The sequence below is a fragment of the Poecile atricapillus genome, chromosome 8 (genome assembly GCF_030490865.1).
Source record: "Poecile atricapillus isolate bPoeAtr1 chromosome 8, bPoeAtr1.hap1, whole genome shotgun sequence".
Classification (NCBI taxonomy): Eukaryota; Metazoa; Chordata; class Aves; order Passeriformes; family Paridae; genus Poecile; species Poecile atricapillus.
Window position 1 is genome coordinate 2,008,429 of NC_081256.1, and position 24,498 is coordinate 2,032,926.

At 39.9% G+C, this 24,498-nt stretch overlaps 1 protein-coding gene across 6 annotated transcripts in view; it reads right to left on the bottom strand.

The window, feature by feature from the left end:
- Positions 1-3,993: 3,993 nt before the first annotated feature.
- Positions 3,994-24,498, bottom strand: part of CLSTN2 (calsyntenin 2) — a 328,090-nt gene continuing 307,585 nt past the window's right edge. The window contains exons 10-20 of one of the 6 annotated variants that reach the window (XR_009278086.1): positions 23,530-23,696; positions 19,923-20,071; positions 18,423-18,646; positions 15,875-16,045; positions 14,579-14,724; positions 13,965-14,088; positions 12,211-12,395; positions 11,442-11,608; positions 7,145-7,203; positions 6,901-7,029; positions 3,994-4,166 (exon numbers count right to left, since the gene is read on the bottom strand). Coding sequence is in view for 4 of the 6 variants with exons in the window: in XM_058843585.1 (XP_058699568.1) it covers positions 11,399-11,608; positions 12,211-12,395; positions 13,965-14,088; positions 14,579-14,724; positions 15,875-16,045; positions 18,423-18,646; positions 19,923-20,071; positions 23,530-23,696 (1,376 nt within the window). In the remaining 2 variants the exon portion in view is untranslated. The other 5 variants (XR_009278085.1, XM_058843586.1, XM_058843587.1 and 2 more) reach the window with 5 other exon arrangements.

The window sequence follows — 24,498 nt, forward strand, 5'->3', positions numbered from 1 at the left end:
TGATGAGCTCACATACACCACTTACATGTGCTAATGCAATTCACAGGCTGGTGACCCAGAATAAGTTTTTCCTCCTGTACTATTTCACTTTTTATGTATGTAAAATGCAGTATATTCATCCTTCTCTTTAATATTTTATCATCTTTTATCTCACCAAAATGAAGGAGGAAAATAGATGACTATTAAATGTAAATACCAGCAGCTCTTCAAAAAGTTCCCTTTCCCTTGCTTCCCTTTCTCAGCAGCAGGATAAAAAGTCGTGTAAATGCTCTAAAACTGGGATGAGTCTTTTGACATGTGGCATTTTCCTCCCTAGGAATTTGCAAGAGAGGTGGCAGACAAGTGCCAGATATTTAACCTTTGTCACCACAGGTGTGTTAGTGTTTAAGGGTTATGGTTCAGGAAATGAGAACATCCCAATAATCAGTGAAATAAAGATTACATAACATTACCTTTTATGTGAAATTCTAAAATTATATTTATTGGCCAATTCACAGAAAGTGCTGTAGTGACCACAGAAATGACTCTGGCTTTATACAAGTACAGATGTACAGAACAAATTTTAAAAGATCTATTTGGAATATGCATTTAATCAGTCCTGTGGAAAACATATGAGTACTAACAATATCTAATTCATAAATGACTGTGCAAATTGATGTGGCTTTTATGAAATACACCACTATGCCATGAAGGAGGTTTAGTACAACTTCTTCTTACTCTGTGTTAAGTTAGGGTTTGTGTACTGTTTTGTCTGTCAAAATTTACTGTACATTTTCATTAAGAAAGGGTTGGGTTTTCCTTTAAAAAAAAAACAACAACAAACAGCTGATTCATATCTATTAAAAATCATTTCATATTCATCTTTTTAATTGCATATAGTCATTTAATTAATCATACTGCATAAATTGTGTAGATTCATGCTTTCAGAAATGCATTTAGCATCTGCAACAAGACATTTCAAGATATGATTTATGGTTTTTTCACATCAACAGTAAGATATTTCATGTAAGAGCATTTTTCCTAGGCTGAACAGTTTGTTGGTTTGAGACACATTTATGGAGTACAACTCTTGTATGTACAACCATACAGCATGTGTTGGTTTAATCCCTTCTCTGGTATATTTTTTATTATCCATAGAAGTGGCCACAACTACACAGAATTTTGGACAGCCACAACTACACAGAATTTGGGAAGGAATCCTAAGCTACAAAATACATGCTACCAACTGCAGTTACTGCTCCTCAACAAGAACCAATACTAACATGGAAGCAATCTGGGAAATGACAAACTGTGTGGGGAAAATTGTACATTTTTGCAGGCAGATGAAATACCGTTTTTACTGTCAAGAGATGATGAAATATGAAATAGAATTGTCCCAGCCACTTAGAGCACAGCTGTTACATTCAACATGATTAGATTATTTCTCAGCTCTTCAAAATCCTACACTCTAAGTAACATATAAATTATTTAATATATGGTTAATTCTAACTAGAACAACCTCTTTCACCATACTGCAACAACATTCAGAGTACCTGTCTGATTCCTGCCCTGCTGCTCGTTGCAAGTCATGTTTTACAGCTCCTTTCTCAGGAATTCCTCTTCTTTTTCCTCTCCTTTGTGTTACAACCTGACCTTGCAGGGCTCATTCATCTTCCCCCCTGCCCATCAGACCTTGGCTACTCCCCATGCCGTGTCTCATTTTGGGAAGGTGAGCAGAGCAGTGACAGCAAGCAGCCACTGCTACGGCAGTCATTGTTTGCTCGTGTGACCTAAACCCACTCCTGGCAGCTGAGCGTTTCCTACAATATGGTTTGCACAATTTACACTCACTGGGGACAGAGATGTGCTGAGGGAAGCAGAGAGCTCACTAAACTCACCACTGGAACCCTCAGTGTATCTGCTCTCCCCTTTACACCAATCTTTGCAGACAGAGCAAATGAGGAAGAAAAAAAATTCTATTTTCCTTGGTTCTTAGTGATGCAGTGGCTCTTCCAGCACAAAGATTTCAGTTTGAAGTTCAATATTTGGAGTCCAGGTACAGAAGGCAGGAGCAGATGAAGGAAACACATCAGTGAAAAGACCCAAGCTGACTTTGTGCATCCTCCCTGTTTGCCTGTGTGGCTTCTGAGCCAGAGAACACAGGTGTGCTTGGGGCATGCTTGAAAACAAACCACATGGTCATCATGCCGTCCAGAGACCAGAAATGGATCACAAATTTGAAATAGAAGGGTAGGCATGGCAGTAATCAGAAGAGTTGGCACAATTCTATTTCTTTGCAGCAGTTAGTGCTTGGCTAGAAATCTTGAGCATTTGTTTTAGAAAGTAGGTGCATTCTACTGACATTTGAGGAGAAACAGTATTATCTGTCTTAGTGAAACTACTGGGTAATAGCTTCTGTTTATTGTAGGGACACTTAAAAACATGGGCACATGAACAGACCAATGTCTGTTTTCACATTAAAGATAGCAATCTAATTTTTAACAAATTATACTTTGTATTACTGTTTAGCTGACTCCAGTGTTTATTCGTTAGCTTTGTTAAATTATACCCATGTAAAATACACTGCCAAATTCATATCATATGAGAACTTATCCATAGATTACAGAAAAGATTTTTACAAAATCAGGTTTCAATTTAAATTTATTGTTTAATGTTTGACAACTTATGCAGTGACACACACCAACACAGAGCACTTTAAGGGAATGAACTGACTGTGACTCATTTAAGGAAATAGCATGGGGATTTAGTTTGTGGATTAAAGACATTTAATGAAAAGGTAAGAAATACAAAAGTGAAGGAATGAATTGGGATGAGAAAGGTTTCATAGCTTCTCTAATAAATGGCCAAAGGCAATGAACTTGATAACTATCTAAAAATATTCAACAGCTATAAATCATGGTTAGAGGAACTATTTAAAGCAAAAGGGTATAACTGACACTAATGCGATAAAAATTACAAAAATTATTATTTAAATTAATTTTCAGGAAAAGCTTTCTAATGGTGAATTCTAATAGACACTAGAACAATCTCCCAGGGGAAGAGGTAGAAGCCCCAAGCCTAGAAACATTTAAGTAGGTTGAAGCACCCCCACCCATAACACTAAAAAATATATTCTGGGAAAGAATTCTGCACTGTTAGCATAATACTCTACTGGCACTACTTTTCCCTTTTGTCTACTAATCTTTAGTTCTAGAATTTGATAAGTCTAGTATGAACTTCTATACACATTGAAGTTGAGATGAAACAGTTCTTAGGAAGCCCACCCATAGTGTGTATTGCCCCTCAAAACAATAATGCACTCTGGTATATCTTCTCATCCCAGTTGTGATGAATGTTTGAGCAGAACTGCCTGTTAACCACAATCAAAAATTTACTGAACTGGTGGTGCAGTATTTGCAACAGAATCCATATAAAAACCCCATTTCTTTTTAGATGTACCTCACACTTTTACATCCGTTTGTGGAGAGGCCAAAAATAAATGTGCCAGTAATTGACTCTGAGAATGGAGGCAATAACTTCAGCTCTCAGATTGGTGCAGGGATGGTCGTTATCCTTGAAAAGTTTTCTATTATGTACATTTTCAAAATTCAGGAGTCCTAACTATGTGGCCACTTAGGAGATTGTATCACTACAAAAAGTTTGCTTGAGGGCCTTTTCAATATGGAGTACAGTCTCCCTTCGGTGTCTCCAGCTTCTCATCAACCCATGGAGTATGTTTGTTCTCTAAAACTAATCAACAACCGTCTGTGGGCAAAAGTTCCATTTCTTACATCAAATTAAACTGTGTGGTAACTGTACCCTCAAACTCAAGTCACAGTAGACAGAATGTTTGCCCCAGGCTCCTTGGGCTGGCTTTGGCTCTAGATTTTTCTACTTCATGCATGTACAGGGTAGCAACAACTCCCATGGCCCTGCTCCCTTCCCAGCTCTGCTGGAACTCAAGGAGGCAACTTCAGCATCAGCCAGGCTAAAACCCTACAAGTTCTCCTTCACCCCTCAGCCACCATTCTGTGATTTTTCTTGTACACAACATGTATATGTATACAAAACAAAATTTTTGTGTATTGCAACATAATTGATGTGTATCGCATCTATGTCTGGTCATCTCGGAACTCTTTGACATCCTACATCCATTCTCTTTTTTGTTCATCATGACAGTGTGAGTTCTGGCACAAAAACAGAAAATATTTCCATTTTATTTCTATTCGACACTCAAGCCTTTATGTCTCTATCTTTTCTACAAGATTAAATTTCAGCTTTTTTCACATCAACACTTTCTGTTATTCATGTAGTATTCTCTTCTACCTTCCTGCTTACTCTTCCTAAAATGAAAATTTGATTTTCTAATGGAACTGAGTGTAGTTGATCCATTTCATATTCCAAGGAGCACACCCAGTTAAAACAACCATCCACCTTCTCATCTACTGCACATTAAGCAGCTTGTAGACAAGGATTTATTGCCAATTTCAGTACTGGTTTGAAATGTCATTGTAGTCACAGAATTGGTCAGGGTTGTCTGATAACTCTTTTGTACCTGTTTATATATTTAGGAGAGGCAGGAGTAGAAAAAAAAAGGACATTGCAATTTAAAAAACCTTTAATTTTTTCCCCTCCTTAGCCTTCAGCCCCCCCTGAAACCTTCAGGCAAAAATAGTTTTATACATTAGTATGCCAAAAGACACCTGAAAGAACTTTCTATCCATCTGGGAAGTTAAATGCCTCTGTAAACCCAAGACTGTATCAAGATTTATAGAAAAGGAATAGGTAGGGCTGCAGAAAAGCATTTTACTCCCATTAAATTTTCTGTGTTTCTGAAGTATGATGATGGAATACCATTGTAAAATCTTTGTTCCCTATTTGGAAAATAGGAAAAAATTGAAAAAGCTTCAAAAAGCTTTGAAAAATTTGTAAAGTTTCTTTTTGCATTTGGCAAGCGTTGTGCACCTTGTCAAGGGAAAGCTGAACTCTTTTATTGTACAATGTACTTAACAGGGGAAAAAAATCTGCTGCTTCTTTGTTCTCAGCACAGAAATAAATAGTGACAATACACGGCCATGGAGCTTCAACAGCTGATGAATGCACAATTTCCCCATGAGCTACTACTGAAAATAAGAATGAGGGCTTTTCCTGAACTCTGTTTCATACTTTTGCAGTGCTCCATGCTGCTGAGAGTGTTTCTTTATGGGCAGTAACTAATGAAGCACCAGCCTAGAGCTCTCCACTGCAACCACTGTATCATTCCCGCTGCATGTTTGGAGTACTGCACCATGGAGGGATGGGAGCAGAGCTGCAGAAGAATTATTGAATTATGGTTCACCACCAGGCTCTTTCACAGGGCTGTTTCAAAGGATTCCAGCAGCATTGTTCCTGTTGCCAGCAGAGACATGGAAAACATAATGAGCCAACCACTGGCAATACATACGCCAAAGGCAGCAAAATGCCTCTAGAGAATAAGGGTACCTGCTCTGATGCCTCCCTTTTCATCATCAGGACTGAAGTTGTGAATATACAAAACTTCCTGGGTTGATTTTATTCTGCTGAGTTTCAATAATGAGGGCTACAGTTGTTTATTATTTTAACCCCTATGTTAGACAGAGGCTTAGGAGATTAAAGCCCTTGCTCCACTTTTGTTTTTGCAGTGTTCAAGTGTTGTGTGTTTTTAATTTATGGCCATGTCTTCTTTTTCAGAGAAAAACAAAACCAAAAAGAACATACCAGGCTTGTACCTTGCTAATCCTACAAAAATGATGAATTATAATTACTTTATGAGATATCACTGGAGCAATTTTCCCAATATATTTAGCAGAAATATTTCTTGAGATTGGGTGTGTTAAGAGACTATGGATTTTGCTCTGCTGTAGCTTTAGTGGTTATATCTATTCTTTGTGTCTTTATTCTCCATGCTAAAAAAACGAAGTTGGATTCCAAGAGAGTCCAGCAACCAGAAGTCTGATCATTGGATACACAATCTGAGACATGCAGCATCAGGGAACCTGATCCATGTCAGTTTACATCACTCCCCACACATTGCTTGTTATGCCTTTATTTAAAAAAAACCCCACATTTGACCCAAATGTACAAAGATTGTACAATATCGCAACTTCTGGGTGCTGTGAAAAGCATTTATTTTATATTACAAAGTGTTGCATGGTTTGGTGTATGGGAATGTTGGTTTCTTTGCTAACACAAAGGTCTTTGAGGGATGGGCTAGCTGCTATTCCCACAGCTGTTTGCAGTGGCACTGGGATGCTGTGAGCTCTGCAGGCTCTGGCTGTGCAGGAACAAGACCTGGCAGCTTCCTTGGCTGTGATGAGGGAAAATCTAATGCCATTCTGTGGCTGGTGATACTGGTTGGAGCATGAGGGAGGTTATACAGCACAGGATTATGTACACTCAACAGGAATTAATTTAGTGACTTAGAGGGCGGTTTGATTTCTTTGGCAATCTTTTTGGTATTTATGTTTTGTCATTTGGGGTTTTTTCTCTTATCTCCTTAGATTTGCTCACTTGGTGTAGAACTACTTTAAGCAGTTGCTCCATGAAGGTCAGCAACTACAGGGATCACCCAGAGATCTCAACACCTGCTGCTAGATGAGACTACTGCATCAACCAGGTTCCTCCCAATATTTCCACTTTTTTTTATTCAGTAATTCTATCAGGGCAGGACCTGATAAAACCTGATATCTCCCCTGAGGCTGGGGATATACTAGTTTTGAGATCCTTATTCTGGTCAGCATATGTGAATTAAGGGAAAGGGAAGCCCCTTAGAGGAGATGTACCCACAGCTTTATTTCCTCTATCTCTCTCATTATCCATATGTTTTTGCAAACATCCTTAATTTTGGTATTATAATTTCTATTCCACGATACCAGAAGTAGCTCCTTCCCACCAGACCTTTACCTGCTGTCACTCCAGTAAAGTCTTTCCTGGTGCTGTTCTGTAGAAATGAAGAGCTGTGTGTGCTGGCACCAAAACTTTCAGAAGAAGCAGTGCTGCTGCCTCTGAGGTTACAGCTGGGGAAAGGGACAGCTGAGACACAAATTATTTATCATTTTATTATTTATCAAAAATTATTTTATCAAAGCTCAAAAGGCTTTGCCACAGTGAAGTAAGGGCTGCTACTGCATTACCCTCTGCCCATTACCTGGGGCTGCTGATCTCCCATGGCATTATTTTCAGTTTGGGGTCAGGCAGAGACAGCTCCTGCAGTGGAAACAGTGAATTTCATCACCACAGGAGGAAATTTAGAACACTGTGATCCTTTCTGAGCCTTGCTTTGTTCCAGAATGGAGTAAGGATGGTGCTCAGCAAGTTCATCACTACCACATGCCAGACAGGAAAATAAACTGCTCCCTCCCATTAGCCTCTGGTGCGGTAAAAAACAGTCCCACCACCACTGCAAGGTATTACCTGTTGGCATAAGAAAATAGCAACAGTTTATTTTAATTAGTATTAAAGATGTCACAAACCCTACATGTCTATTTCTAATTTGAACTGGTGTCAGCCAATGCAGTAAATATTGAGATTAATCTCAACTGTGCATTTTAAGGTTTACTTGCAAAGATAAAACACCTGTGGATGGGGTAGAAGTGAAAGAGAAATGGGAGCTGTTAATCACAAATAGCCTCTTAGGCAGTTTTATTAATTCAGATAACATCTTTAATTTACATTTGTAGGTTTTGCAGCTTTTTCCAGCCTTAGAATAGAACTTCAAAAACTTAAAGGCGTCATTGATGTGATGTCATTTTAGACCTCTGTTGTCACCTCTGGACTCCTGATGTCATGGATTATAGGTACCTCTTCAGAACTGCTTTCTTTGGATACACTTGTTTTTTTGCTAGTGTAAAAAACCACCTCACCACAAGACATACCCTGAGGGGCTGCAGTGGGTCCAGGGAAGGGAACTGAGCTGGGGAAGGGGCTGGAGCACCAGGCTGATGAGGAGCAGCAGAGGGAGCTGGGGGGGCTCAGCCTGCAGGAAAGGAGGGTCAAGAGAGGCCTTTTTACTCTCCAACTCTCTGAGAGGAGGCTGCAGCCAGGCGGGGTTGATTTCTCTTCTCAAGTAAGAAGTGCTAGGACAAGGGGGAACAGCCTTGAGCTGTGCTGGGGAGGTGTAGACTGAATACTGTGGAAAATTTCCTCATTGAAAGGATGATCAGGCATTGGAAGAGGCTGCCTGGGAAAGTGTGGGGTCACCACCTCTGGGGGAATTCCAATACATGTGAATGGGGGACCTGGGGACATGTTAGCAGTGGGCTTGGCAGTGCTCAGTGATCTCAGAGGTCTTTTCCAACCTAAATGGTTTTACAGTTCTAAGCACTTTTTTCAGGGAGGAGAGGAGAGAATTTTGGTTTTTGATTAGGGGCAAAAAGCCCCCATGCATGTGTCTTTATATACATACTTGTGTGTATGTTCTGGTTGGTTTTTAAGGAAGTAGGTTATATTGAAAAATGATTTCTAGAGGCATAGAAACATTGCTAGAATTGTTTTAGAAAAGGAGATATTTCTCTGATTTTCTAGTAGTAGTTTTGCTCAGGAAGTCACTGCTTTCAGTGCTATCCAAATATTCTAGGGCCCATTTTGTAAAGAAGTATCTCATTCTCACTGCCATTTTGTGAAAAGGATGTTTCTATTTATTTGAATGAAAAATGCTGCATAATGCTCTCCAATGAGTAATCTAAAATAAGTACAGTGATATATTTTAGTTTGCTGAATATCTTACTGCAAACCAGGTTTTAGTGATAACACACATGCCTGTATTACTTTGCTTAGGTTTAAAAATGTAGGTTTATTTACAGTAGAGAAAATACTTTGCTTCTTGCGTAATGTATGAGTACAGCCTGAAAAGGTCTGCTTCCAGTAACAAAAACATAAGTCTACTAGATGGAGAAACACACTGATGAATTCACAAACATATAAAAGAATTAAAGGCTGTCAATAAGGTTGTAAATTGCTGTTTTCAAGTTGTCCTAATGTTTGCTATGACAACAACAACAAAAATAATAATAATAATAATTATAATAATAATAATAATCATCATCAGGAATAACAGAAACTTTAAAATAATTTAAGTCCAGTTTTAAATTTGAAATTAACGTTTAAATATCTACATTTAATTTTAAATCTTTTCTTTCTGAGCAGAAAGATTCGCTGATATGTGCTGATAACAAGCATCATGAAGAGCCTGCTTCATGTCACGAAAAAAAATAAAACTAGAAATTATCTAGAATACTAGGATGGTAGGAACTGATCTAAAATAATATTTTTTGTTCAAGATATTCAGAAATATTAATATTAACTTTGTATTAAACAGAAATTGTGGGCATTTTTGCAGTTGTTATTTCTGCATATAAAATGTACTTATGTGGCCTTGATTCTGCAAGTATTCTAAATTAATATATGTGAGGGAATAGAAAGAAACAGGATTGAAAACAAAAGAAAACTGCTGTATTGCCAGTCTTAACAACCATGTGACAATGTGATTGCTGGCACAACAAATGAAAGCATGAATACCTCTAATTTTAAAATTAATACAGATTTTTCTTTCACTTACTTTCTAGTTATTCTACTAGAAGGCCTAGTTGTTGTCAGCATTTCCCTTCAGCTATCAAATGCTGAAACCAGAATTACAAGAACCCCCAAACACACTATGTATTCCCTATATCCCATGACATTCAGGAGCTGTTAAATAATCCAGTATTGATGAAGGTGGATACCCTCAAGATTGTTCCAAGCATCCTTTGCAACATCAGCCCCCACTCAGGGCACTCAGGAAGGTTCTGTTGTGGCAAGACTGAGTGGAAAGAGGAAGCAGCTCATTTTAAACAGCAGATTACAAAAGCAAAAGTCAAAGATGAAATTGCAAAGAAAACAAAGTACTCAGGAAAATAACCCAGACAAGCCACTAAGCAGTGTTCACTTCCATGCTATTTTGCTTCTAAGCATTGGAGAAGCTACCCCAGCAAGTGCTGCAGCATTTGGTAAGCAAAGCAGTTGAAAATGCAAAGGTACTCAAAGAAAGGGGACAAAAAACCACACCACACAGACTTATCAACACACTGTGTACATAACTCTGCTTTTTCCTTTTTTTTTTTTTCTTTTTAAACAGTGTTTAAGAAAAATATGCTGTGTTACCATAACAAACTAAAATACTCTCTCAACCTCTTAAGATTTTAGTTTATGTTTTCAACTATTTTGGTTCCGTGTAGGTTTTACTTTCCTTGTCTACTTTATAAAATCTTCTCTCAACATTAATGGCTTCAGGAAGAAGAAATAAGGGAGAATTATGAGCACAGAAGAGGGCTCACAGTGTTGTTCTTTTCTCTTGTGCACTACAGGCAGGCAGGGGTACAGAAGAAATAGGGTATCATGTTTCTCTAGAATACAGTCAGACAGGAATTCCAGCTGGCATTCACTAGGCAAAAGGGAACATTTTCTTCATTTAAAGTAATTGCTTAAATCCCAGCCATACATAGTTATGGAATAATGGGGTCACTTATTTTCCACTAGTTCAGTAAGATGCTGCAGCAAGCTAATGATTCCATGAGACAGACGGTTTAAAGCATCGATTTGCTGCAAATTGCTCAATCCATAACTAATGAGCAGCTCTACAGATTTTCAGTGAAACAATCCCATTAGAATTTACAGTTTGCATAAGACCATATTACTTTTTGTGGACAGAGAATGAGCTGGGTTGTTGGTTGTTTTTCTGGTAACCTTTAGCAGCCCCTTCTTGTTGCTGTTTTTCTTAAACTCATTTTTAATTTCTATTGGTAGGTTGGATAAAAATCCCTCTCTTGAGGGTATTACAGCATGCCTGAAAAAATACACCATCCACATCTACATAGGCACACATGCATCCCTTGTCAAGCCCTAGATATTCCCATGGAGAAGACAGTTAACATCCAAAAGGCAGGAGTTCAGCCCCTGTAGCACTAAAGCCCTGCCCCAGTTTGGAGATGGATTATGTGTTTTACACCTGTAAGAATATGAAGTTAGATGGCAACTGGTATTTGGACCCACAGAAGTAATTTTTCCATAACAAGCTGAAATCTGTCCTGTGTGAAAAAAGTAGCAAAGGCAAAAACTTCTATGGATTGAGTGACAGGACTTTTGTCACACATCTGCAGGGTAGAAACAGGAAATTGAGAACTATGCTTGCTAACAGATCAAGTTCTGGATTACTTTATTAGTGCATACGCCAGGAGGTTTGTAGCACGTTTTCCCCAGGCTTTGTAAGAAAAGGGTCAGTTCTATCAGTATAAATTACTACAACAAGATCATTTTAGGCTAAACAGCTATAGGCAAGCAGAAGTTCAAATCCTGTCAGTGAATTCATAGACTCTGAAAAAACATTGTATTGGTTGCTACAAAAGAGCTGTGGCTGGAGGGCTGTTTGTTAGTAGGGGAGTGTTGAATCATCCCACTCCAACTGCTCTTGCCTGGTCGCATTCTGTTTGTCTCCCTTTTGGACAATCACTTCCTCCTCCTCTTCCTCCTCTTCCTCCTCTTCACTGTCATCTGATTCAGCACTGGTTGTGTCTTCCTCTTCATCGTCTATGTCTTCTTCCTCACTCTCCTCTTCTGTCTGGTGTGGCTTTTCATATTTCTACAATACATTTAAAGAAATGAGACAGCAGCAGAAAGGTGCCTTCTTGCCAGCCAGAGCTGTCTCAAATGAGCATTTAGAAATGCTAACATGATGGGCAAATCTGCTTTCCATCATTATATGATTATTAGGCATCAAATTCATACAAGTTGCTAGCAAACATTCAAAAAATACTGTAAGAAGAATGGAATGTCAATAAGCAATCTATTTGTTACCCACACTGCCAAAATTTAAACCTTCACCATCAGCTTCTTTAAACTGCTGATGATTTCCCCTCCTTTTAGAGTATAAATGCTTACATGAAAAAGTTAAAGCCAAAGCAACTGCTATCTTGGATACCTACAAACAGACATGAATTGAATGGAAGTGATGCTGGACCTGAGAGTTCTTCACCATCTTCTTTAATAATTATACATAACAACAAATCTGAAATTCTCAATTAGATCTGATCTAGGTGTGCAGCGCTCATACCTGGGCTGGGCTCCTGAGTGTACAGACACACAACTGAACAAGTGCACCCTGAAAGAGGCTCAAACCTGCTGCCAGTCCAGCCAGTAGCTCCTGGCAGTGCCAGGGTGCAGTGCTGTGCCCCAGTTATGTACCTCCATGGGGTTGACAGTGATGGTGAGAGCAGAGTCATCCCAGTCCATCTCGCTCTCCCTGGCTCCCTCGTGCCCCATGGAGCCGTGCTGATGAGCCGAGCGGAGCCGGAACACTCCCAGAGTTATCACCAACACCAGGATGCTCACACAGATGATGATAACGATTGTGGCCACACCGGGAATCACTGGGACAAAGGGTGGCAGAGGGAATGCAATTACATTTGTGGAACAAGTCATCTAAACCCCACTAACCTAGTTAGTTTTCAACCCACAGCACCCCCTCCTTTGGACTGAGAATCAGGACAGATACTTGCCGTGTGCCTGGGATGACAGGAAGTGTTGACCAGTGCCCATCCACTAAGGTGGAGCACACACAAATGATGTTCACAGATATCCTGAGTGTGATAAATCCTAACTAAAAAGCGAGCATGCTCTTTGAGCCACTTAACTACAGAAGACAAGCAGTTAGTAAGTGCAGAATCAGTTCGTTTTTGCAGAAAAATTCTGTTACCTCACCTGCGTGACCCCTTCTGATCTCACCTGAGGACTCAAATATACATCTCAAAGCTCATATTTTCAAAGGTTTCAAACGCTTGTGGTTTCAATCTCAAGCTCCCAGAAATAAATGCATTACTACCCTATTTGCCTGTGTTTACAACATTCCTGGAAGACTCTTGAGACTTAAGACATTTTTCCCCACTGTTTGGTTGCACTCTGAGAAGGCCCTGTCTCCACCTAGCCACAGGAAGAAATCTCTCTGAACTACCACATGTAGTCAGCTCCACAATTAGGTTACTGGAGAAATGCTGCCACTCTCTATGGTATACTCAAGGTACTGCAGTTCCAGGAACAATAGTATAATCCTACCCACAACCCATTTTATTGCCTTGCCCTGCCTATAAGAATGAAGAATGAAATCAAAACAGTATTTAGGAACAAAAAAACCTGCTTTGCAGTAGTTTATCCATTAAACATTCAGTTTCATTTTAGTGAACTGCCTGCACAGTATAAAGAAAAATACAGTAATTTTCTAAGCATGTCTGTATGTAGCTACTTATAACTGCCTACACTTTACATCAGCTTTCCTTTTTACATATATATCATTCAGCTAAAAGGATTTCAGAATCCAACTTTTAAACAGGTATCTTTGCCCTGGATTTAACTTCACTGAAAAGGTTCAAGATTTGGGTATACATCTTAACTCATATAAAAATTAAATAAAATTACATAATTAAAATTAAAATGAAATAAAAATACATCCTAATGCCTACTGCACATGACTAGATAAACCTCCTTATCTCCAGAGAGCCCAGACTGAGGCCTTGACAGCAGCTAACAGAGGCACTGCAGCAATTTTGCATTTTTAAAAATAATACAATTTCTTTCTTTTGTTTAGAGTGGGTAGAAATTAATATGCACAGAACTACAAATACGTAAGAATAATGTAAGCATAAATATTACCCTTCATACTATTCAATACTAGAAACAAGGCATTTTTTAACTGCAGGGGTCAGGGTACAAAACCACTAATGAAGACTTTAAAAAAGCATACCTAGTTTTAATTACAAAGTACATTCTTGGACAGAACATAATCTAGTGTTACCTTCTTTTGCACCTGTGCAGTGATCTCTGAGAGATTTTGGAAGCTGAAACAAAGGACCTCAGGGCTTTAGTCTGTGGAGCAGGCTGACCCACAAGGGAAGCACTGACATACCAGAATCATTGTGAGCAGTCTCTGGGAAGTTGTCACGTACCTGAGCTGTGAGCTGCACTTACACTCCCCTCAGGGTGCTGAACAGATTGGAGAAATTTGGGCTGGACTATCATGTGATTTACATAGTCCATGAAGTTGGAGTTGGAACTGTGTAGGATATTAATCTGGGAGAAAAGAAAAATAAGAGACTAGATACTAAGAAGGATGTTATACTCCAAGCCTGCTGGTTCCATATATTACATTGGACTATGAAGTTCATCAGCAGATAGGAATACTACTTCATAGATTCTAAAGACCAAATTAACTCATTTTTTTATGCCAGTGGACAATACACAGCTTAATATATTTCTAATTTGTAGCATGAAAAATGCATTCTAACCTTTCTGGCTCTTGACTCTGAAGTGGCACAGATCAGGACTCTTTTGATATACCTGTTTGGATAAGTAGTGACTTTTTCTCCTCTCTATATTAATCAGCTTTCAGGTGTTAACTAAACATTATGGAATAACTGTTAATTTCATTAACAATTATTAAGCTGTTAATTGTCTTTATAAACAATTATTAATTTTGACCATATTGCTAAGTGGGCCCTGCAATTTCCTGGAGCTGTTACCTGGGCTCTAGGTGGGAACACATGACTCAGTCATCGCTCACCTCCAGGTTGAACTCGTTGCTGGTGTAGCGCCCGTTGAGCTCGGAGCACTTGACCCTGAATTTCCTGTCTGAGGTGGCCGAGCTGCCCCAGTTGCGGTAGCGGAGCTGCCGCAGCACCTGCTCGTAGCTGAACATACTGTCAACACCTGCAGGGTGGGAGGGCAGGGACAGCTCAGGGACAGGCAAGGGAACACTGTTCTGGTGATGCACAAGAAATCAGCTGCTCACAGAACACATGGAAACTGGCAGAAAGGTCTGGAAATGACAGGGCATCAAATGTTCCCTTATGCTGGAACCCTGGGCACAGAGAATTTTATCCTTTCTGTGCTGACAGGCACAGACCCATAAGAAAACACCGTTTGGCCTGAGGCCATGGGAAAGGCTTCCAAAATTAATAGATACAACTGAAGATGTGAATGTATATTAAATCACTAGGTGAGAAAGCTAGAGTTTAGGGTTTAAGCTACATTAGTGAAGAAGAGACAAAATGGAGGATTTCTCTTCCTTTTCTTTCTTCTTTTAGGGTTTTTGGGTACTGTTAGGGGATTGGATGGAAGAATCCGCATTGCAGGACACAGGTGTTTGGTTATAGGGTTATAAGTGAAAATAAGTTACTTGGCATTTCATTATTGGGTGAATTGAGACTTAAAAGACCTTGGAGAGATACTTCCTCCTCCATTTTGTAGCTTGTTAGCCTAAAGTACATCAGTCCTTACTGTCTGTAAAGATGTAATACAGATAAGGAAGAATAAACATCCTAAGCCCAAACATGAAAGCAGTCTCTCTCTCTCTCGTTAATCTTGGTTCTGAGGAAAAAGAACTGAGCTATCAGTGTCGCACCCTGGCATCCTGATACTCAATTACGTGAGGACAGTTTTCAGAATTGAATGTAGGTCCCTAATGGAGAGGGGTAAATACATAACAATGGTACAGAATAAATTACTTAGTGACTAGAAAAAGTTGGCCAGTTTCCCAGCATTGTACAGGAACACTGAGGAACCCCCTCCCTCCCATGTTCCACTGTGATGGTCCACAAGAACTTCAAATTTCAAGAAAGCAGGGATGCCATTTTCCTTACCTGGGGAGTAGCAGGAGGGATGCTGAGAATCCTAAGGGCAAACACAGCACATCCAGAGATCAAGAAGCAACTGTGTTTTTTTAAGATACAGTCACTCTTGGGATATTTTCATGGCTAGAAAATCACAGATTTCTTTCCCATTTCTTACATATTTGAGCTTTCGTTCCAATATATAATTGATGTGACAAAATAATGGAAAACAAATTTCATGAACTTACCATAGATTGAATATCCTGCAGTGGAATTTGTGGCATCTAGATGTTTTCCTTGAAGCTCCCCATGATCTAGTTCTAAACACTCTTGCTGGGGGTCTAGTTCTGCACCAATGACCAAAACATCACAGAAATCCAAGTTGTGGACCATTTCCTCTACTACCACTTGCTTATTGGCTGTGAACCCATGGCATAGAGCATGGAAAAAAAAGAAGAAAATGAAGAGAAATGATCACAGAACAGCTCAGTTATTTTATGTGCTTTGCATCACAGCTTTCAGTTTTTGCCAAGATGGCTGAACTGTTTTTGCTGATATTAAATCCAGCACACTTGAAGCAAATCAAGGGAAGTGTCCTGTCTGTACAGGTGCTGTGATGATAAAGGCTTACAAATACCCTCTGAGATAAATAGAAAATATCTTGCTCTATAATAAAAGGCACCCAAGAACATTACTGGAAGTAGAAAACTGAAATTTGATCTTGGAAATAAATTAATATAAAAAATTCCAGGTTTCAATGCTGTATTGATACCATCTTTCTCAAGGAAAATCAAACTGGAAAAACACACATCCAACATATCTATGCTGGATGATTCTCTTAGTTACTCTATGCCCCATAAACAATTTGCATTACAAAGACCTGGCCATCTATCCAAGAGCAGGGCATTATTATAAATAGCAAGAGCCTATGCTGCGTGAATTAAAGAAATTAAGTTATAAACTGACTGTCCTTCAACATGTAAAAGTGAAAAAATAATTCTGTCACTGGAAAAAGAGTAACATATCAAGTTAGTATTTAAATCTTCTGATCAACTTTGCACTGAGTGCGTGGCAAAACTGCTTAAGCAGCTCCCTGAGGGCACAGACACTGCAATCCTGGAACTTCCTGCCCATTTTGTGAAGTTGATGTTAGAGGGTATACTGGGAAGGAAGGCACAGCCAGGAAAGCCTTATGCCTTAGATGGCCAACTCCTGGTGCAGTGAATCTGGGTACCTAAACTCTAGGTACAGCTGTGACATATCCAAAAATGCAGCCCAAGTCAAATTTGTAGGCTTCAGGTAACCCATGCCCCTAAATTTGCATATCATTACCCATTTCCTCTTCTCCAGAGACTTACATCTAGTTGCTGCTTATTCTAGTCCAGCAAATAGTGTTTAGAATGATCTCTCAAATTAGGCATTTCATCTACCTTGCACGCTAACATCCGAAAAGAATATTCCTTTACACACAGTGATTTTAAACTTGATATATACTTTTGATTCATACTTTTGAACATTCACACAGTGTTGAATAATAATACATCCATTGCTTAGCATTTGAAACTGTCATCATTGAAAATAAATATTTTAAAAGGATTATATATACATTTATAGGTGGGAAATTGAGGCATGAGATTACTTTCTCAAGTATCACTCACAAGCTAATTTCAGAACTGGAAACAGAAGAGCAAAGTAAAACTTAAACTTTTGTTCAATTACTGCTTTTCACTTTATCAACACAATTAAAATTCTGCTAGAGGCATTTTAATGAAAATAACCTATGTAACAGAGTATGAAAGTAAGAGTAGAAAGGAATTATTCTGAAGTATAATAAATGGACACTGCATGGAAAACCTGCTTTTTTTGAAGAACCTTTTGATCTTCCACCATTTAACAAATTTTTCAATGTGTTGAATTGAATTTCTTCAGTATAGCATTACTGTGGCCTAATTAATCTGGGTGAAGCGACAACCTTTGCATTACTTCTTTGCACCAGCCTTTAAAAATATGAGGACACCTTACAAAACTAGTAATAATATTGTTGGGGGTTAGGTGTCCTCCTTTTAGTTCTGGCTCACCTGTGGAATTTTTACCCATTAGTTGCGGGGAAAACCTGACTGTGGGTACTTGGTGGGTGCTTGACAAAAGACGAAGAGTTTGGCCAGGCCCAGGGGGGGAAGGGGGCAAGAAAAAAGGAGGGTTGGGACAGTTTGGCGGGCTTTCTTCAGCTTCGGAAAAGGACACACTTTGAGCTGTTGCAGTGGAGAGAAGGGAATTTCGCCATCACCCAAACGGAACTGCTGCTGCTTCTCCTTCTTCCCTCTTCATTGGTTGCCTCGCACCCCCTGTCCTGCCGGGACGTGTGGCAGTGCCAGGCACCACCGTGGAGCTGCTGATCCACCTCATCCACTGGCCCAGGATCTCAGCTCGTCCCTGCTGTTCCAGCTGAGTGTTCCTCAGAGCCCTACAGAAGCACCGACACTGCCCGCCCGAGGGGGTTTGTGAAACAAAGCCTCTCCTCCATCCCTTCCCGTCTCAGCCGAGAAAGCTGTCACAGGGTCCCTGGTTCTGTCTTCTTGCTCATGCTGTAGTTATTGTTGTTTGTTTGCCTGCTTGTACCAGTAAAGAACTGTTATTCCTATCCCCAGATCTCTGCCTGAAAGCCCCTTGATTTCAGAATTATAATAATTCGGAGAGAGGGGGGTCTACATTTTCATTCCAGGGGAGGCTCCTGCCTTCCCTAGCAGACACCTGTCTTCCAAAACCGAGACAAATATGTAAAAGAAAAACACAAACCTCTGTCATATTCTCTCAAGTCCATTGAATGCTCCATTTTAGTGACTGTGCTGATGATCTTGATGTCAGGTAACAAAATAACACCTCTTTCACTTTCAAACTCTGCAGCTGGTCTAGCAAAGTGGTCCATCCCAGTTATGGTAATCTTAGGCTCATTGGCCTGAAACACCATTACATAGGCATCTATGTCTGGGATACTAATGCAGACATCTTCACCAAAACATCTGGAAAAATACATTAGTCATTAACTGCATGTAACACGTTGCAAATCAGAGGAGTGTGGCATGGGCACTGCTCCAAACCCAGCTCATGGCTTTCAGATCAGTCCAATTCATCCCCGGGCACTTCCACACATGAGGATATATTGCTTTGCCACTTTGCACACAGGCCAGCTCTGGCTCTCTCCTCCTTCACAGATATCACCTTCACAGATACTCACTCTGAAGGGCAAAATCATTCTTTCCTAAGGTCACTATCAGAATAATATTTTAATGTTTAAATGACATTTAACAGAGCAGTAAATGGTTAAAAAAGTTAACTAGGTAACAACTAACTTCGGTAAACCTAACATTAAATTCAGAAAGTGCCAGCAAACAAATACAACATGGTTATCTTGTCATGTGTGATTAAAAGGGCCTAATTTTCCATTTAAATTTGTCCCATCATGAACTCTTTTTGGGACCCTCCAATATTTGCAGGGGGCAAAAGGTGCCTGTATTTCCATTTTTATCTGAATCATCAGTGTGCTTCGGCAGTGAACTCCCTGACAAGCTCTGCCTCATTTCATGCTGGCACAGGAGCTGGGTTGGTTCCATGGGACTGCCCTGGAGCTGCTCCCCCAGCAGGGAGCTCAGCCCAGACCTTGGGAACAGCTGTGCCCACAGCAGGTGAGAACTGGCAGAACTTGGTGTGTTTTCCCTCCAGAGCCCTGCTTGCCCTGCCCTAAAGAGAGCTGAGCCTAGGGGAGCCCAGGAGAGGCTGTGGCAGCTCTGGACATCGCTGTCACTGTGATGGGGAGGGACAGACACAGACCCCTGCCCAACACCCTCCACCAGTGCCCAGGGGCAGCACAGATCAGTCAGGTGACAGACACACAGGCTGTTTAAAGCTCACCTACAGATACCTTGCAGATATGTCCTCTGTTAGATCGAACAGGCCTGCTTTAAAAAGTCATGGCTCTGGCTAGCTCAGAAGGAACTATAAATGTTTAAAATTAAAAGTAAATAAGATTGCAGTGAATGCACTGCTCAGTCCAGACTGTATGCCCCAAACTATAAAGAGAAGACACATTGACAAGAAAGGTTTCTTAAGAAGATAATATCAAGAGAAAACCACCATGTAAATTGGCATAAAATTAAATTAATCCTTTAGGTTCAATAAAAAAGAGGTATGATTTATTAATTTAATTTAGTCAAAATTATTCTTTTTACATGACCAAAGAGAAAAGTAATTCATTAAAAATGTTCCTTATCTATTCAGTTCAGCTGATGTATAACTTACTGGACTTTAGACGAGACTTTGAGACATCGTACGCCTGCAGTAGGAAACTGTCTAGAGTTGATGTATGAGACCTTTCGAAGGGCTTGATTTATATTCTCAATGTCATCTCCTTCCATGACAAGGACTGACTGCGAAGGGTTGAAGTGATACTAGGAGAGATGCAAATAATTAGTATTTAAGGGACCAGGTACAGAGTACAAAATAATGTATTTTTTCAGGAATGGTGCACGGATGTAAGTTAAAAATTTAATAATTAAAGAAAAAAAAATCTTAGTAGCTATCATTGGCTGAATCCACATGTTGCTCTCTAAAACATGTACTTGTATCGGTCACCTAAATAACTACTGTTATAATTAATTTTATAGTAAATTATATTTTGCTCTTATTATTTGTTGCTCTTTTCGCAGCCTTATCAACCTTGATGATACAATTTCTGCAGCATTTTCCAATGCTATTTATTTTTGAACTCTGTAGATGTTCAAAATCTTAACTTACCACCATGACTATTATTCCTATGTAATCTTTTTTAGGTTAAACACACTCCCCATATAAAAGCATTGCCTTTTGAGCCAGCCTGGTGTGCAGAAGCATATTTTGGCTGCTTTCTGTGTGGTTTTATCCTGGGATACCTTTCTGAGATATATTTCAACATGAATGAACACAACAATTACAGCATTTGCCTCCTACATCTTCATTAACGTCAGACACACTAAAGGAGGCTCTCCATCCCGTCTGATGATCAATAAGGGTGTCATGATTTAAGACAGAGCTGCTCACTTGGCCCAGAAAATCCTGCAAAGCCACTGCCTGTGCCTGTAGCCCCAAGCCTTCTCTACTCCATTGCAGTGAACACGGATCAGTCTTGCTGACTGAGAAACTTTGTCACTATTGTGACATAACCAATGACTGATTTGTACCTTCATCGCAATTAATCCTAATTCCATGTTTTGTCTTTGAATTGGCTCAGTAAGCCATCTGCACTGCAGAGGAAACCAGTGTAACCCCCTTGACGCTGCACCCTACTGCTGTCAGCACGGAACACAAATGCACCTTTCTCTCCTGGGTACTCCCTCCCCAATAAAAAGCAGGGCATGGATTACATGAACATGTTCTGTTAAATACAGACAATGGCTGCCTGCACTTCCTTACAGCCAGAAAGGTTAAAAAGCAAAACACATCAAACAGACTGTGACAAACAGGAGGAAGTGCAGGGCCCTCTGGCGAACAGAACATGGAGGACTGGGTTTAAAGCTTGTGCAGGAAGATCGCAACACACTGAAGGGTATTTTTTAACAAAGAGGAGGACTAACATGAATCGCAGCCTGCATACACTTCCTTTTCCTGTCTTTAAGCTAGCAGCAGTAGAGAATAAAATTACCAAAAGGGGACTCTAGCTAGCCAGTTAATAGCTCAGCTGCCAAAACAGCTGGAATGCTGCCAAAGGGACTGGAGAAAGCCCCAGTCTGAGCCATTTTTGTCTTTCTCATTAAAAAAAGCTAAAAATAGCAACAGCTTAGGCAGTGTCTCAGAGAGCTGTTAGAGATAACTGAAAATTAGGCTGCAGCCCAAAAACGTCCAGCACAATCATGTCAGAAACTGCTGCTGGTCTCCTCTGCTCTTTCTTAGGTGGTTAAAGGGTGAATCTCCATGATACAAAGGGCCTGGAAACACCTTCCAGCATCAGTCTGTCAACACGTAATCTGCAAAGCACCACATAAACAACCCCACAGAACCCATCATCTGTGCAGCTGTCACACTTACCTGTGTGGGATCAGGTGTGTTTGTTTTTCACACCACACCACCTTTCTCTCTAATTTTCTCTTCAAGGTCAGGCAAAGTTCTGCTTTCAGCTGAGCTTCCTTCTGTCAGCCCCCCAAAGACACCCTTCCACAATATCTCTCTGGCTGTTCCTTTCATTTTTGCCTCCTGCTGTTGCTCTTACTCTTGGCTTGCTGAGGCAGTAAAAGCAACATCAGTAACTTAAAAAAACCCACTATGCCTCATCTGTATTTCAGAAAATTAAGATGTTTTGAAAGTTTGCAAAAGCATTAAAAGGCAGAAAACAATCCCTTATCTTCCTTTTACCCTCTGCACTGCCAGTACATTAAGGAAGTCACAAATGCTGGACCAGCAGTTGGTGGTAGAAGAGGGATTTTCCCAAGCCCATGAAACTGGGGTGACTCAAATATTGTTAGGTTTTAGAGGGCAACAATAGGGGAGGAATTACTATGCTTTTAAGCACCATGGAGAAGTGTACAGTGCTTTAATTAATGGAAAATCCCAGCAAAGAACTTACTATTAGGCATATACCATGTGGGTTCCAGAAATGCCTACCTGCTCCTGGTGTACACTGCATTTTAAAAACAGCTTTAACCAACCCCTGTGTCCCGTTGCTGTGAGAAGCAGCAATGTGAAATTCTTAATAATGTTGCTGGTAGGATGATAATAGAATTCTTTGGGGTCTTTCCTCATATGTAAAAGAGCTAGCAAAATTCCTCCTTACTTTTGCACTTTCAATTTTCATTTTTACCCTTGTTTTCACAAAATGTGTCAGTTATACTACATCACTGCAAACTATCATCACCTGGACACACATTTGGGCACATTTCAGGTCAGTCTATACAACAGAAAGGTTTGGCTAATAAAATACAGTCCATGGTATTCCCACTACATGTTCCAGGTGAGGTGTTTTAGCACCATCCCCCTCCCCTCTGAAAACTCCACACCAAAACACCCCTGGTTCAATTTCCCAGGACGCATTGTGTGCACCCAAAGGAACTTCCTGAGTTGGGTCTGAAGCTCAGCTCCTTTGGAAGTGGTATTTGTGTACCAGGAAACAGCTTCACAAGTGCATTTACACTGAGCACAAGAACAGTGTCAGCAGATAATGGTGTCAGTAAAGAAAAACTGACAATGCAGCTCATGCGAGCATTGGGACAGCCAAGATCCTACATATGTATCCAAAGAACAATTGGATGCATTCTGTATCTAAAGAACAGAATTTCAGAATTCTCGGAATGAATGCAAAGCCATCTGGCCACTAGGTCAACTGAAACAGGATTTCCCTGTCTGTTACTCTCCAATCTTAGAAAAAGCTCTACATTACCAGTAATCATATGCGTATTGAAGATGGATAATGACTTATATTTAAATCTAAAAATTTAATTTATTCACTTTAGGAGATTTTATTTTTCAATTTTCATGCATAAAGTTTTCCTCTTTGAAAACACTGAATTTTAGAATGCTATTGCATTAGGACTTATGTATTCCACTGCTTTAAAACTACTTGAGATCAAAATTCAATAAATCATTGTTATCATGTCTATTTCTGTACAAGTTACAAAATAAGCATGAAAACACAACCTAGCAATTCATACAGACTCTGAAATATCAGCAGTGTGTTACTTTCTGATCATCTAGCACTGCAATAATAGAAATGTTTTTCTTTGCAGTGTCACAGCTCTTCTACTTTTTTCTTTGCATGATTTTATGGGAAATTACATTGCTTCTGGGAGTACATCTGTACTGGGTATACTCTACCTTGGGCTCCCCACTTCATAAATCAGATCCAATTTTTTATCAAAGATGATGTCAGTTCATCCCTCACCTTTATTCCTTGGCCAAGACTCTCAAGAGAATTGATATCGAGGCCTTCCTTGCAGGCCTGCAAACAGGAAATCACTTTCTGACTCTCAATTTTTCCTGGCCGGATTGTCAGACTGGCCAGGCTGCCATGGAAATACTGAGCAAACCTGGGCTTGGTGACTTCACCTCCTGCAAGAAGAAGGATGCAAAATGGTTATTGGTACCAACACACAAACTGCACGTATAAAAAATCGCTTTATATTTTAATATATTTAAAGAATCTCAATCCATCTTAGCCAAGTGTATTTGAAATCCCATTTATTGTGGTACAGAGGACTATCTTTGTGGGTTGGGTGGTAGCTGGTAGCAGGATGTCTTTAAGATTCTTGTTTTTCCAGGATTGTATTCAGGTGTTTATAAAGCTGAGACAGCAAACCCAGATATGAAACATGGTTTCCCACAAGGAAGTATGTGATTTTTAAAATTGAACGTATTCAAGTACTCAAACATCAATTTGATAAATGTTTAAGTCCAATATTTATTTATAGATAAACTGTATTTGCAAGTGTTCCATGACAAGATCAGCTACCTCTGCCTTTGTCCTCCCAAGAACATAGTCCCAGATGAGCTGACAGTGGTGCCTCTGTACACAATGTGCTACACTCCCTGGGTTGGGTCTGAGGACACACTGGGGACTCCAGAGTGAGCAGGGACCTGTGCACAGCCCCTCTCTAAGATGCTGGGAGTGCTGTGACACCTGACTCAGGGTGCATCATTTGGTCCCATCACTCCGTGTTGCACCAGGCCCTGCAGACACACTTGGCTCGGTTTTACTCCAGGAAGCTCCCAAGGAAGACTGATCTTTAGAAGCTGTCAATAAAATGTGATTACAGACTCCTGCTCTAGTGATCATGGCATCTCAATTACTCTTGGGACAGTTAGTGATTAGCTCATCCTCCTTTAGGAGAATTTTTAAAGCTTGTCTTTCCTT